Source organism: Antechinus flavipes, chromosome 2, assembly GCF_016432865.1.
Source record: "Antechinus flavipes isolate AdamAnt ecotype Samford, QLD, Australia chromosome 2, AdamAnt_v2, whole genome shotgun sequence".
Lineage (NCBI taxonomy): Eukaryota > Metazoa > Chordata > Mammalia > Dasyuromorphia > Dasyuridae > Antechinus > Antechinus flavipes.
This window is the reverse complement of record NC_067399.1, coordinates 543,088,380-543,104,200: the sequence shown is the minus strand read 5'-3', so window position 1 is coordinate 543,104,200 and position 15,821 is coordinate 543,088,380. Positions and strand designations below refer to the sequence as shown.

Below are 15,821 nucleotides of genomic sequence, written 5' to 3'. Positions count from 1 at the left end.
GATGAGCAGGATGCTCTCAGAAAAACCTGAAAAGTCCTCCATGAGCTCATGCAAAATGAAATGGACTCTGTACAAAGTAATAGCAATGCTGTGGGATGATCAGCTATGAATGACTTTGCTATTCTCAGCAATACAATGATCCAAGACTATTCAGAAGGACTTATGAGAAAAATGCTATCCATACTCAGAGAAAGTACTGCTTATATCTGAATATAGATTTGAAGTATACTTTTTTAAAATTTTATTTTTCTTCAAGTTTTCTGGAGTGGGGATGGGAGTAGGGTAGGAAAGAAGATCCATTTTCTTTTGCAACATGACGTTTATGAAAATATTTTGCGTAACTTCACAAGTGCCTTCTCAATGAGAGGTAGGGTCGGGATGTAGGAAGGTAGAGAATCTAGAACTCAAAATTTTAAAAACAAATGTAAAAAAATTGTTTTACATGTAACTGGAAAAATAAATTATACACACACACATATAGATGAAAAAAACTAGCTAAGATTTGCAGCTGTTTTTAAAATCATGCTTCAAAGCTACTTTTTAAAAAGCCTGAAGATATACACATATATTTTGTAATTTTACAAAGAACTTACTGTCTGCGCATCAGAAAAACTTGGTGCTAATTTTGGTTGTAGTATTTTTTCTTGTGTGCCTTCTACCAATTGATGACTACTGTTACTACCCCAAACATAGACTTCACAAGTTTCAGAAACAATGGGTGCATCACCAGTTTGAATGCTATCTGGACTAGCACATGTTCTTGAATAATCAGAAGCCATTCTGCAAACCTGTTAAAATTTAAAATATGGAATTAATATTTAACACTCTCTCTTATGACTCTCTTTAACCAGTACTTTTAAAAATTACAATGGTTGTTTTTTTCACTTTCTTCTCAATAGCCTCAAATACTGAAATGATCCAAAACAATCTTAGATTTCCTTATGACATCTGAACTATAATATTTAAAAGGATTTTTATATTAAAAATTACTAAAAGATAGTTATAAGTATAGCAGAAATTATTTCAAAAAAAAAAAAAAGAAAAGAAATTATTCTAAAAGAACTCCTATCTTATCTGTCTTCTTTTACATTCCTTCTAGTTCTAGCATGGTCTTTATATTAAATTTCAAAATCTAGTCCCCTTATTTTCCTTGCTTAACACTTTTGCCCTCAAAAATTAAAATAGGGGGCAACTAGCACAATAGTTAAAAAAAAAAAGTGGTATAGAAAATAAACTTAAGGCATAATCTTTAAAAACTACTTTCAAAAGAAAAACATATATTTCAGATATCTTTTAGCAGTAGAAGTCAGGATAATCTTAAAGCTCTACTTGAGTGCATAGGGTGTTAATAATCAGCAACTCTACTTTCCCATGCTCATAACAAAAAATGAGGTTTTAATGAGAAAAAATAGAAGATGGAGAAAAGAAAGATTCTTTTTATTCATTTTTACTGCAGGAACTGACAGAAGAGAGTAATAAAAAACTAAAATTTTAGAAAGCCAGAATAATCTATTCACCTATAGCCTAGGGTTTAAGAATGAGTTATTTTTGAGTGCTATCTAAGACATAATATCTGAAGCTAAAATAATTAAGTGAAATGCAATTCAAACATATAATCAACTTTAGTTTAAGATTCAGTCAGGTTTTATTTACATACCTCTTCAAATAAACACAGAGCTGCCTCATAGAGTGAACATAAACCATCAGATGTTCTAGTTGGTTCCCTCCACTGACTCCGATCAGCAGACGAACCCTATTATCAAAACATTTTGGCAAATAGAATGAGAAAGAAAGTGATAACGTTCATTACAGGTTGATTCTACAAAAGAAATTCATTTATTATAGGAAATGTTATTAACAAGCCTATAAGCATTAAAATATCATGGACATTGAGACTGATGTCATATATGACCAATATTTACAGATATCAATATATAAAGATGATTTGTTTCAACAGATCTGGTTGTAAAGCAACATTCTATATATTAATTTTAATTAGCCCTCCTTCCTCCAATTCTTATATAAAAGAAAAGATCTGCTGGAAGAATCTTAAATTTAAGGAAACAAGGTTAGGCTTTGCCAGAGCCAAGCTATTTGACAGAACACAGACTCAACCAAGTACCAAATTATCACAATCCCAGTGAGAACTCTACTCACTAAGGTTGGTTTTCAAGCTAAAAACTTTCTGACTCTTAGCTTCACATACAGTGCACCTATACTTGTCTTTACATGGGCTGTTCCCAGTGCCTTGATTACATTCCCTATTGACTCTGTCTTACTATCCCTCATTTTCTTTAAGCTTGGCCTATGTATAGGCCTAGGAATTTATATTCCTAGGACAACACAGAATTGGCAGGTTGGTGGTGTTTTATGTTTCTGTACTCGATCTCTACTGGCCATACTTCCAAATCCCAGGTTATTTTTCTGAATATAAAGCTTTCTGAATGATAATGTTCCACTTACAGAATAGAGAATTGGAGAAAACCTGGCCTTCAGAATCCTAAAGACCAATAGGATGTTTTAGAGATTATTGAGACAGTTTATTTCTTGGATTAATATTTCTTAATCAAAGAATAGTTTTTGAGCATGACCATATTAAGAAGTTTTTTATATCATCTTTTAGTTTTGCTAGAAGTACTTGAAGCCATTTTTGTTGAAAGAATGAAGAGTTAACATTTCCATGATTTTCCAGCTGATTTGAACTGAGGCAAGAGAAGAAATGACTAGGTTATTGCTGATATAGTAATGGCCAGAATGAATTTATTCAGCGAACAGGTACCTCATCTGTATGGAGTGCTGGAGTAGATACTTGGACCATTATAAAGTTTATACAAGACATTTCAAGCTTTTATAGAGCTTAGTGTTTTGTCACTAAGATATAAAGAAAGCTCTAATTGAAAGTGATGCATTAGAGAATGAGAACAGGATAATCAAAATTGAGGACATTTATTAGACTCATGTTTGTCTATCTCCTGTATTTCTATAATTTGTAAGTATAAGATTCCAAGAGGAGATTTGCTATTAATCTAGAGTAGGTCATGGAAGGTTTGATGGAGGAAGGTGGCATTTGAGGTTAAGTTTTAAAGAACGTATAGGAATTCAGTAGGGAAAAGGGTAGAAAGAGAAGTGTCCATGGCATGGTAAATAACCAAAACTGCATAGCATAGTATTTGTTCTAGGAACAAGAGTAGTCTCTGCTCAGAGTCGGAAAAAAAAAAAATAGTCCTCAAATAGCACATGTATCTCTCAGGGAAGACAACCTATACATACTTAAGCAAATGCAACACATATACAATAAAAATTTTGTGAAGGTAGCCACTATAAGCTGAAGGGTGAGTAAAGGAATCCTGTGGAAAGTGATACATAGGCTAAGCTTAAAGAAAATGAGGGAGATGGGACAGCTAGGAGGTACAGTGCATAGAGCAACAGTCCTGAAGTCAGGAGGACCTGAGTTCAAATCTCATCTCAGACACTTAACAGTTCCTAGCTGTGTGACCCTGGGCAAGTCACTTAACCCCAATTGCCTCAGCAAAGGAAGAAGGGAAGAAGGAGGAGAGGAGAAGGAAGAGAAAGAATAATGAGCAACAGTAAGACAGAGTAGGGAATGTAACCAAGACACTGGTAACATTCAGATAGCCCATGCAAAGACAAGTATAGGTGCACTGTGTGTGAAGAATTGCAATAAGGTCATTTTACTTGGTTAAGTGGAGTTATATATAATAAGCCCTGGAAAGGATTTTAAATTTTAAATAGGAAAGTTTTTGTTTGACCCTTGATGTGACATGAAGCGTTTTTGGGTTGTAACATTTTCAGGAAATTTCAGGTATTTTCAGGAAAACTATGTTGGCAGTTATATGGATAAGGGATTGAAGAGAGGAAACATATGAGATAGGAAGAATAATTATGTGGCTAATGCAATAATCTAAGCAAAGTTGATTAGGACCTGGACTGACAAAATAACCCAATGAGAAGGAAGGGAATAGATGAAAAATATATTGTGGAAATATAAATGACCAAGACTTGGCAAATGATTGGATAGGCAGGGTAAAGCAGAGTAACGAGTTGAGGATAGCTCTGAAGTTGTAAAACTAAAAATGTGGTACACTACAGAAATAAGAAAATTCTGGAGAGACATGGTTAAGTTGAAGGAAAGAATTTTTTAATTAACTCATGAAACTTATTAGTAAGGCATGAAAATATTTTAACCTTTTTCTATGGTAGAAGTAGCAACACAACAAAGATAGTCTGAATTACTAAAAAAGTAATTCTTAAAAAGTAGCAGCACACCAAAGATACTCTGAAGTACTGAAGAAGTATCTCTTAGGCAATGTTTTATAATAAAATATTAAAGACAATGAGTCATTTTAATGCACTACGGAGAAAATGAATATATTTCAATCTATTTTCATATCAACCTGTCATGAAAAGAGGTATGAGTTTTAAAAAATTGTTTTAAAGTTACTTATGTACAAGAAAAAACTGGGTTCAAATCTAAATCTAAAATCTAAGTGTGATAGTGAACAAGCCACTTAACCTCTCAGAGTCCCTAAACAATTCTTTAAGACTAAAAATTATAGGTGAATTGCCGATGTGCACTGGTGGAAAATTCTGACGTCAAAGAAATCAAAATTCTTTAACATAATGACCCATATACAAATATTTTTACCAAACTGTATTTTCAACACCAAGTCCATTTGATAAACTATTCCTTCAACTATATTAAAGATGAAACACAATAATGTATTATTTTGTTCAGATCTATTATCCATTTAGGAAATTAAGTGTGGAAACTTCTCAATACAGACCAACTCATTTGTAACTTATTATGAAGCACAACAATAACCCTTGAAATGTTATCTGATAGAAAGAACCATTCAGTTTTCTCGATAGTTGAGCATTAAGTGACACATATTATTAGTATGCATTATGGATGGAGATTTTTTTTTCTACTTCAATGCTTTTATTTACTACGCTATAATATGGGTTACAAATGCAAGTATAGAGAGTATAGCACTTAAGATGATAATTATAATTATAGCAATTATAATGTGGATTCCCATCACAGAGTACTGAACTGAATACCCAATACTAGTCAGTTTACTATCACGTTGGCATGCTAATATTCTTTTAAAACTATATCTTCACATAGATGCTGTGTATAGAGAAGTGGTTTCCTATGCATATTCAAGAAATTCAACATTTACAATACTAAGACATATATCTATTTAGATTAATTATCTGTTTTATCGTCCCTTCCCCACCACGCTTGACTCTCTTCTCTGTTGTCAATAACTGTCATCCAGGGTCTCCAAATAGGACATTAATTTCTGATAGCTACTGTTGATAATACTACTGATCTCTACTTTTCTTTTCTTCTCTCTCATCTCTTTATCTATCCTCCTCTTTTATGACCTCTTCGTAGCTTCTAAAACTGTCAATCCCTCTTCTCGATATTCTCAAGTTTTCATAAAATTACCTTCTCCTTGTTCTCTTTCTACCCATCTGACCACTCCCCAGTCTCTTTTGCCAGATCTTCATCCAGGTCACAGTCATTAACTATAAGTATTCCACAGTGTTCTACAGTGCTCTTTTCCTGTGTCCTCTTCTCTTCTCGCTCTATACTATTTCACTTAGTCATCATATCAACTTCCCAAGAATACAATTATAATCTCTATTCTTTTTTTTCTTTTTTTAAGTTGTAACTTTTTATTTACATAACATATGCAACATATGCATGGGTAATTTTTCAATATTGACCCTTGCAAAAACTACTGTTCCAACTTCTCCCCTCCTTCCCCCTACCCCCGCCCCTAGATGGCAGATAATGTAATACATGTATATCTATTCTAATGATTCCCAAATACACTTTTTCAGCCTTAACTTCTCTGCTTCAATTTCCCCAGTCTTGAATCTCAAAATGGAAGATCCATAGACATCTTAAACTCAACAATGTCCAAAACTGAACTCATCTTTCCCCACAAATTCTTTCTTCTTCCTAACATTTTTTTGGTCTTTTTTTTTCCCCCGAGGCAATTGGGGTTAAGTGACCTGCCCAGGGTCACACAGCTAGGAAGTGTCAAGTGTCTGAGACCAGATTTGAACTCAGGTCCTTCTAACTTCAGGGTTAGTGCTCTATCCACTGCACCAAGTAGCTGCCCCCTTCCTAACTTTCTTATTACTATTAAGGTTATCACCATTCATTCAGTTACCTAGGTTCACATCCCTAGTTATTATCTTCAATTTTTCACTCCTTCTCATCCCCCAATCCAATCTGTTGCCAATGCCTGTTAATATTTTCTTCACATCTCCTCCTACCTTTATAGTGCAAAATTTTCCTAGTAATCTCCCTGCCACAAATCTCTTCTCCCATATTTCAGTCCATCCTCTACTCATTTATCAAAGCTATCTTCCTAAAGTATAAGTCTAATCACATTAACAGCTCCTATCCCCTTTACAATAAACTCTAGTGGTTCTCTATCACCTTCAAATATAAAATCAATTTGCCATTCAAAATCTGCTAACACACATACCTTTTTAGTCTTCTTACATCTTCAATGCCCCTGAATACAAGCTCTATGATGAAGTTACACTGGTCTCTTTACTGTTCTTCAAACAAGACATTTTATTTCCCACCCCAAGCCTGAAATGCTTTCACTTTCTATCGTTGCCTCCCAGTTTCCTAAGCTTCCTATATATTCCAGCAGCTAAACCCTATCTTCTAAAGAAAATATTTCCCAATTTCCCTAAATTTCAGTGCCTTCCCTCTACTGAACTATTTCCCATTTATCTTGTATATAACTTCCTTGTATGTTTGTCTCCTCTATTAGAATGTGAACTCCTTGAGAACAGGAATTATCTTATGCCTTTCTTTGAATCATTAGCTCTTAGCACAATGCATGGTATGTAAATGTTGGAACTGAAGACTTCTGTCTCCTAACTCTTCCTCTTCAATGAGTGACTTAGATGCTGCCTCATAAGAATCACAAAATATTATAGGTAAAAGAAACATTAGATATTATCTAGTCCAAACTTTGATTAGCTCCAAGATGAGAAAATGTTCTCTATCAATATAAGGTAGCACGCCTTTTCTACAATTTATAATCTTAGATACTGCCTAAAGGCTGAACAGTTAAATTTGTCCAGGGTCACAGAATCAGTACATGTTAAAAGTGGGACTTGAACCAGGTCCTCCCATTTCCAAGTCTAGCTAGCTTTCTCATCTATTATGCCATGTTGCCTCGTTTAAGATAGTCATTAAGGATTTTTTTTTCTTCCTAGGCAACCTAAAGACAAAGATAGATATTCCAGTTTTTTTTCCCAGTGTTAGGATTTAAGTGGTATCTCTATCAAGAAGAAAAACAACAACAACAAAAACCTTACCAAACCCTATACAAGATGAATATATTAAGTGGGAATTATATAGGAGAGTTTGGTATTTCTTAAAAAAAAAAAAAAAAGTTAAAAAACTCACTAATAACTCATATAGGAAACCTGGATTCAGGTATTCACTGCTACTGACTAGCTATGTGACCTTGGGTTAGTCACTCACCTTCTTCTAAGCCTTAGTTTCTTCAACTGTAATATGAGAATAAAAATACTTGATGAATATACCAGTTGTAAAACAGACCAAATGCCTATAAAAACAATGAACACTGTAAATGCTCTTTAAGTCTTAGTTTCATAATGAATATAATAGACATTGCTAGGGGAAAAAAAAGACAAAAGGCAATAAAAATGTGCAACTTATACCTTATTAATGCATCATGAAGAAACAAGGTAAATATAGCATTTCACTATATATTAATGCATGCCATACACCCATCATCCCTAACCAATTTAATCGTTTTACCCAGTTTACATGGTCAATTCACTCACCTGCCACTCTAAAGGTCCTCTTCCACTGAATTCTTGGGAAAACAGTAACGAATTCCTCTACATTCTTGAAATTTTTTTTCCTCCACAGTACTCCTTCTGTTTCCCCCTCATTAAATGAAATCTAAAACCATGCAGATTAGGTTCACTATAAATTCGACCTATTGAACTTAGCTGGCAACTGAGCCACACTACAGGTTATCTGTTTTTCTGCCTCCCTCCACTACCCCCTTTTTTCCAAACCTCCACTATTTCAATTCCTATCTTCTCTACTCCTCACTTTCAAATGACTATTCTTCCTTTGTTAGGAATATATTAAAGGCTCTTTCATATCAACTTTTTCATTTCCCCTCCTCCCTAAACTCACAAATTCTCAACTAAAAGTACATAGTAAGCTCTTACTAAGAAGCCAAATACAATGCTAAGCAGTGAAACAAATAAAAGCAAGAAGAGAGCACTGCCCTCAAGGAGTTCACATTTTAAAACAGAAGATAATAAATGAATAGATACTAAAAGGACAAAAAGAAGTAATCATAAAGGGACAAAGTTGAAAAGCAATCCAGTCAGGGGCAGAGCCAAATTAAAAGTAAGCAAAGCTGGTCAATAGATATTTCCTCAAATAGAGATTTAAAGAAATGGATGAACATTTAGTTTCCACAGTTATGAAAATTAAATTGGAGAAAAGTAACATCCAATTAATGGGGAATCAGGGAAGGGACTTGTGCTTCAGGATAGGAAATAAAATGCTGCCTTTGGAGTTTCAAAGGTGTGTCCACTCACTTAGACACCCATTCTTGCAAAAACATAAAATACATCTTTCCAGCAATCATCAGTGAGTCAGTAGCAGTCTTGGTAAGATATTTTGTTTCTTACAAATGGGGGCTCATCCAGGATCCAGACATTATGGGTTGAGGGTGGCCTCCTTTAAAGCATAAGGAGACACATCCCGCTGATAATTGATTTCAACAGAACAGCCTCCTGGCAAGGCTCCAGGTCCCTCACTCATAAATTGCAAAATCCTAGGATCATGTTGATAAGATCACTAATGAACCCAAGAAATCAGGAAAAAAAAAAAAAAAAAAAAAAAAGAGTACATTCTGCAGCAGCCAAACAACTCTGAGTGTCAACTAAGGATATCTAGTCTTGTCTTTGGTAGTGACTAGGGCCATCTTACTGGGTCTGAGGTGTCAGATTGGTAAGATGAGGGATTTAATGATATCCAAAAGTGGAACTCCTGGGGCATATTTCTCATATAGTCCTGGAAGAGAGGGGATTGTCAGGGAATCTAAGGCTGAGTAAATATTAGTGAGCTGGAATCACTGGAGTGTGGAGATTTCCACACTGGAGTACAGGAAGAGTCTGCACAAGAGATATTTACAAGAAACTAGTACAGAAGTGGGGTTCTGGAAGAGAAGAAGTTCTTCTCCAGGAGGCAGGGAAGGAACAACTCTTTATTAGACACACACAAAAAATGGAATCTAAAAGTGGTTTGTGCGTGTGTGTGTTTTGTCTTCTTTATTTCTCTAAGTCAGCTGAATTGAAAAGGAAAAGATCTGGGCATTTTAGAATTTAAAAGCACTTGCTTTGTATCTCTCCTTTAAGTCTCTGTTTGCATGTCAGGCATTCAAGATGCAAACCAACCTAAATTTTTCTTAAGTTTTCAAGCTTCTCACCCTAGAAGGGACTGAGCAATGATCAAGGCTGATGCACGTGGACTTCTGAGCCAGTCTCTCCAAAAAACATAGACTCCCCCAGAAACTTCTACCACGTGCTTTGAAAGCAGCCTCAGTTTCTCTCTAGATGGATACCTATGTCCTCTGACCTCCCAGAGTCCCAAAATTCTTCTCAGGGGACTCTGGATTCTGTAAAAGAGTGTAGTCTAGTGACATGAGGAAATTCACTTTACACTATAAAATCTTTTCCCCCTTCCCTATTGGAATAGTCCACATGGCTAAGTTTAGGGAAGAATATAAAATTTAGGGAGGAAATAAGAGCCACTGCCATTTTGTTCCCAAGGGTCTGTTTCCACCTTAGGTCTCAAAAAATTTACAGCCATTTCTTTCTTTCTTTGCTGAGGCAATTGGGGTTAAGTGACTTGCCCAGGGTCACATAGCTAAGAAGTGTTAAGTGTCTCAAGGCCAGATTTGAACTCAGGTCCTCCTGACTTCAGGGCTAGTGCATTTTTGAGAGGGAAGAGCTATCTCCCAAATATGTGACCTAAATTTCTGTGTGTTTAAATTTAAATTGAATATAACAGAATTGATGCATTTGGGAATACGATTTTAGAAATATTTGCAATAATGTTGAAGCATTGCTACTAGAAATTTAAATCTGTATTTGATTTGAAGTTTAAAAAATGGATATTAAAACAGAGTTCTCTAGCTGAGTTAAAGAGGTCACATGTTTATATCTCCTAATTAGATTACATATATTTAAGGTACTATATGTTGCTTTCTAAATTGTATAATAGGCAATTTGTAAAAAATTGTATGAGCTATGCTTTAAAACCTTGTCAGCTCTGCTGGGCAGATAGTATAAATTTTGTGAAATTTAGTTCAAAGTTATTTAGATGTAATCTATATTCTTAATCTTAAATTTTGTCTTATTTTCTCCCTTTAACAAAGAAATATTCTCAAAGGGTCTGAGTTAATAAAATTTCATAGAAATTTTTCCAAAAAGAGGTGGTTTTAAAAACAAGGTACAAGAAAACTGATAAGATAAAAAGATAATTAGCAGTTTGTGTTAGCATTAATTAGAGAGTCAACTTTGTAAGGCTATGCAGTTGACAACCTCAAGGTGAAAAGGCTTGCATTCTTAAGGTGAAAACTGATACTTGACCCTTTCCTGGCTTGTGTGAATTTGGAAACAACTAAGAGATAACTGAGTTTGAATGGAACATGCAGTTAGAATCTCATAAATTAAAGTACTGATTTTTAAAATAAATTTTTCAATTAATGTGTTAAAATTAGAAACTTGACTATAAATTACATGAGATTCCTATCCATTTTTGTGACAGGCTATATTATGTGTATCTGGCTATCACTTATAAAAATTTTAAGATTGTTAATTAAGTTATTTGGGGTTATTATCACAATATTGAAATCTAAAATTGGTAATTACTTTGTGTAAGGGGAAAAGCCTATTGCAACTCTAATGGTAGAAAAGGTGGGGTTAGGTAGTAGGGGAAGCAGATTCAGTCCCTGCTTTGGGGTCCCATCCCCTAATTTGTCAACTTGCCAGATTTGAATAAAAAGCTTGGTTCTAGGTATAAAATTCCAAACTCTTCATCTTTAAATTTCTGAAAATTTTTAATTAGGATTTTTGGTAGTTAATTGAAAACTGTATACTAGTAATTTGCATGATTTCACATTTTTATTTTAGATTTATTGGCTAGGGAAGGTAAGGGCATAGTCCATCCTTCTCCCACTGGATGTGGCTGCTTAGCCCTGGCCTTCAAGCCTTTTCTCCTGAGGGCAAACCCACTTAGTTTTGCTCACTTCCCTTTATTCTTCTGTGCCACCCAACTGGTTAAATGAAATTCTTTTAATTGCTTAAAGGAATAGCTTATGTTTACATCGTGCTAATAACTGAATATTTGTTTTTATTTTTCAAGTCAGTAGTTATTTTAAGACAAAGTCATTTGTGATGCTGTATCAAAGGTTCTGATACTTAGCAATGCAAGGAACTTTAAAGAGAAATTTGTTAGAGCTGCAAATTCTCTGAAAATGATTATTTCTACTAAGCTCTTCATTTGTCTTCAAAATTTTGTAACATTTATTTAAGTGTACCATGATCTCATTGTTTAATGAATATGATAGCAAATATAACATAGCTTTCCTGAAGTACCTAGAAGAGGATTTTAATCTAATAGTCCTGCACATAGTTCACATGGGATAGCCAGTTTAGAATCTAAAATCCCTAATTAATGAAACTTGCTATTGAGATAAACTTTGTTGGGACTATAATTGATATTGTTTTGAGTTTTGAATTTGGGATTATAATCATACCCCTGCTTTTTTCTCTTATAACAAATTTCTACAATCAGAGTAACTGGTCAATAGAATCTACAAGCATAATTCAAGTATGTAATACCTTGCATTTTTCAATCTGAAAATATGTAGTCATTAAATCTCATAATTAGGTAAATGAGTATTTGGCCTAATCATCTATCTGTTGCTAGATGTATATGTTACATGAAATAAGGTCCTTAAAGACTTCAAAATAACATAAGCACAATTGATACAACTATCCGTGGGACCTTGTTTTACTGATTACTAAAACTAAAATAAACATCTTCAGTATAGTTTAGAGAAGAGGATTTTAGGTGTATATTTTGTGCATCAGTGGGAAAGTTAATTTTATTTAAGTTTATTATTAATGTGGGAATACATGTTTGTCCTGTGCATGTCCTGTGGCACAAACATGTTTCTTATAAACAACTTATTTGATATGAAAAATTGCTGGCCAATCTCCATTGGCCTCTCCCAGGCTATCCAACAACAGACCTGGCAAAAGAGGGTTTATACTCTTCCCCTGCTCTGAGTGGTTTTTAAATATCCTTAGGCCAGCTTCTATTCCCAGAGCCAAGCCAGTGGAAACTCAGAAGAGGGATATTACTTATCTAAGGGAAAAAAAAATATTGAGAGAGAGGCTTTACCCATATGCCTCATGCCGAAGTTGGATTAATCTATCTCAATGTCCTGTTTTTGACAAGTAAATAAGACCTGTTAAGGAAAGATTTTGTGAAAACCTTTGTTATTCTGATGAGATTACCCCTTTCTGAAAATTGCTTTTGGATTATAATGTAGTCTTTATTAAAAGAGATGATGCCTAACTGGCTATTTACAGAATCTTCAGGGAAGGGGTAAACAGGAATGAGGATTCTGCTCTCAGTGCTCTCTCTATAGTTCTCTTAGGTTTGTTTTCCTCTAGGCTCTGAGCAATTCACCTTCAAATCTTCAGCACCAGTCAGCTGCACTGACCAGCTTCAGGGGTCTGACTCAACCCACTGGATCTTCAATCAGCTCAAAACCCCCAAATAGGACCGTTCAGGATGACACAGCTTGATGCCTATTCTCAGCAGGAAATAGTTTTAGAAGATGAGATCACTGCCCACATACTCCAAAGGACTTTGGGCCCCATTGGTTTGGGGAAATTAATGGTTGGTGAATGGACCCCAAATTACCCAGTATCTGGGTTTCTCCTTAAAAAGTTCATCAATCCTGTGAAAGAAGCGGGGGTGTTATATAGAATTTTTTTTAAAATCTACTTATTCATTCATTCATTTATTCATTTATTTATTTATAAAACATATGTAATTTTTTCAACACTGACCCTTGCAAAACCTTCTGTTCCAAATTTTTCCCTCCTTCCTTTCATCCCCCCCTCCCTCAGCTGTCAGGTAGTCCAATATATGTTAAATATGTTAAAATATGTTAAATGGTGTTATATAGCATTAAAGCTACAAAAGTATTTGGGACTCAGGATGAGGTTAAAATTCAGGCTAATATTACAAGAAAGATAATCCAAAAACTATTCAATTTCACGCTTGTCAAATTATATAATTATAGAGGCTTGACTAGTCGCAGACAAGTAGTTAAAATAAGTATTTGTGTCCTGATGGAGAAAAAGGATTTTATGGAATGCCTGTCCAATTTAGAATAATGTTTGGTTTGCTACTGGGCTGGACATTTAGAAAATGCAGATCAAAGAGTGTAGAGAGTCATAGACAGTGGGGGAACTCTGGGTAAGATATAAGACCCTTCACCCCAGAGGGAACCTGCTGACAATATCTGGTTCGGCTCCCCATCTCCCCTAAGAGTTCTCGGCCTTCCTGAGAAGTCAGGGGGCAGTGACAACCTGTGCTGAGATTAAAGCAGAATGATAGCAGGAAGCAAACTACATAGCAAGTTGTTTGTGTGGTTCCATGTGAGCAGTGTTGTTTTTGTTACATTATAAAAAGGGAAAAGTGCTTGAAATAAACGGACTCCATTTTCCCACCATCCTCAGGAGTCCCGCCTCATCACTTCTCCACTAGGAAGGTATCTTAATCACCCCAGTGTGGGGGCCCTAGAAAGCAATGGTATGTTTTATCACCCCAACTTGAGGGCTCTAGAAAGCAGTACTCAATATTTTAATCACCCCAACTTGGGGCTCTAGAAAACAGGACACAACAAAAGAGAAAGGTGGGAATAGATGTAATAGATATAGATCTCTCTCAGGAAGTCAGAATCAAGTTAAGGACCTAAGGCAAGTGATGGACACTAATGCCTAAGTAGAATTGGTAAAGTACTCGGTCTGGACAAAAAACAATGTCTATGTCTGTGCTAAGGGTTATGCCATCCCCAAATAGTGCTATTTCCTTTGGCTATGGAAACACATGAGAGTGAATTCAAGCATGGGATTCTCCTATTCCCCAAATAACATTCCAGGGAGAACTGAAGTGTTTTGTTCTAACTATTCTCTTCTATGAGGGAATAAACCAGGCTATACTAGCTCCTTATCTCAACTCTAGAGATCAATCTCTGTCATGAGAGGGTAAAAGATTCCAAAATCTAGGGACTGTAGTGGCAGGTACCCAAATCTGGGATGTAACTGAGGGGAGCTCTGCCATCTTCCAGGGATGAGCACACTCCAAGCAAACCTGGGATGGTATTGTGGAGACAGCACTCTCAAACCTGCTTTGCCTGCAACTGACTGGGCATCTGGGCACCAAGCCAGTGGGCTATTCCTTTTACCCTGGCATTCGAAGAAGTAAGTAAGTCTCAATGAGGAAGAATCAACTGATGAATTTAAAGTCAGAAATCTAGTTAGTTTTGGATTTGGGTCATTCCTATTATGGTGAGTTATTATATTATTGGATAAATTACACCTGTGAGGCAATAAAGGGAATAGCAAAGTAGTTATGTCACTAGCAGAATGGCATGGGAAAATAGATCGACTCTGGACAGATTATTGGCAAGAAAAGGAGGACACTCCCAGTACAGTTCTCTGCAGGAGAATTAGCAGAGAATTTAGGGATTAATTATCCATCCTGTGAAAGGAGATCTGTCTGTGCAAAGGTTAACGGACTTTTATGAAGTGAGATGTAAAAAGTATTAGCCATGTTGTGAAATAAAAATCAGAAGAAAAGGGGAAAATAAAAAAAAAAAAAAAGCTAACAAAAAAAAGGAGAAAATAATGTTTCAATCTGCCTTCTGTCCCTATAGTTCTCCCTCTAACTCAGATGGCATTTTCTATCCCAAGTCTATTGGAACTGTCTTAGATTACTGCACTGTTGAGAAAAGCTAAGTCTATCATAGTTGATCATCATATACTCTTGCTGTTACTGGGTATAATGTTTTCCTGGCTCTGCTCAATTTACTCAGCATCAGTTCATGCAAGTCTTTCCAGATATTTCTGAAATCAGCCCCTCAGCAAATTTCTTTACAGATCAACACCTTGCTTTTGTGGGGTAGTGGGGAAATCCTCTAAAACTTGACACTCTATAGAAAATATTGCACTTAGGCAGTCTACTACTCTGCCCCCCTCTATCTGTCTGACCCACTTTCTTTTCCAGATCTACATCTCTGATAGCATCCTTGCTTGTTTCTCCTACACAAATCCCTGTGGATAAATGTCTCACAGCATACTCAAATACAATATGTCCTTCTTGAACACATTATGCATGACTTGCAACTTTCATTCTCTGAGGCCCTGAAGGCTCTTCTACTTGGCTTATGCTGTATATAAACTTCAAATAGTGGTGAATACTTTTGGTGATTATATATTGCTATTTCATACTTGTCTTGATATTAATAATTATTGGGTTGAAAAAAGTTACCTTATTCATCTTTCAAGTAATCTAAATGATTTTTACATATTCATAGGAGATCATCAGTAGAAAGATAGAGCACCTTTAAAATCTAAGCTTTGTTCGGCTAAATCAAAAGATTTTTATATGTAACAAT

At 35.3% G+C, this 15,821-nt stretch overlaps 1 protein-coding gene across 1 annotated transcript in view; it reads right to left on the bottom strand.

The window, feature by feature from the left end:
* Window positions 1–15,821, bottom strand: part of HERC1 (HECT and RLD domain containing E3 ubiquitin protein ligase family member 1) — a 187,947-nt gene that overhangs the window by 141,332 nt on the left and 30,794 nt on the right. Inside the window, exons 3-4 of the mRNA XM_051980891.1 lie at window positions 1,658–1,753; window positions 594–788 (exon numbers count right to left, since the gene is read on the bottom strand). Of these exons, the coding sequence (XP_051836851.1) occupies window positions 594–788; window positions 1,658–1,753 (291 nt within the window). The remainder of the gene's footprint in view (window positions 1–593; window positions 789–1,657; window positions 1,754–15,821) is intronic.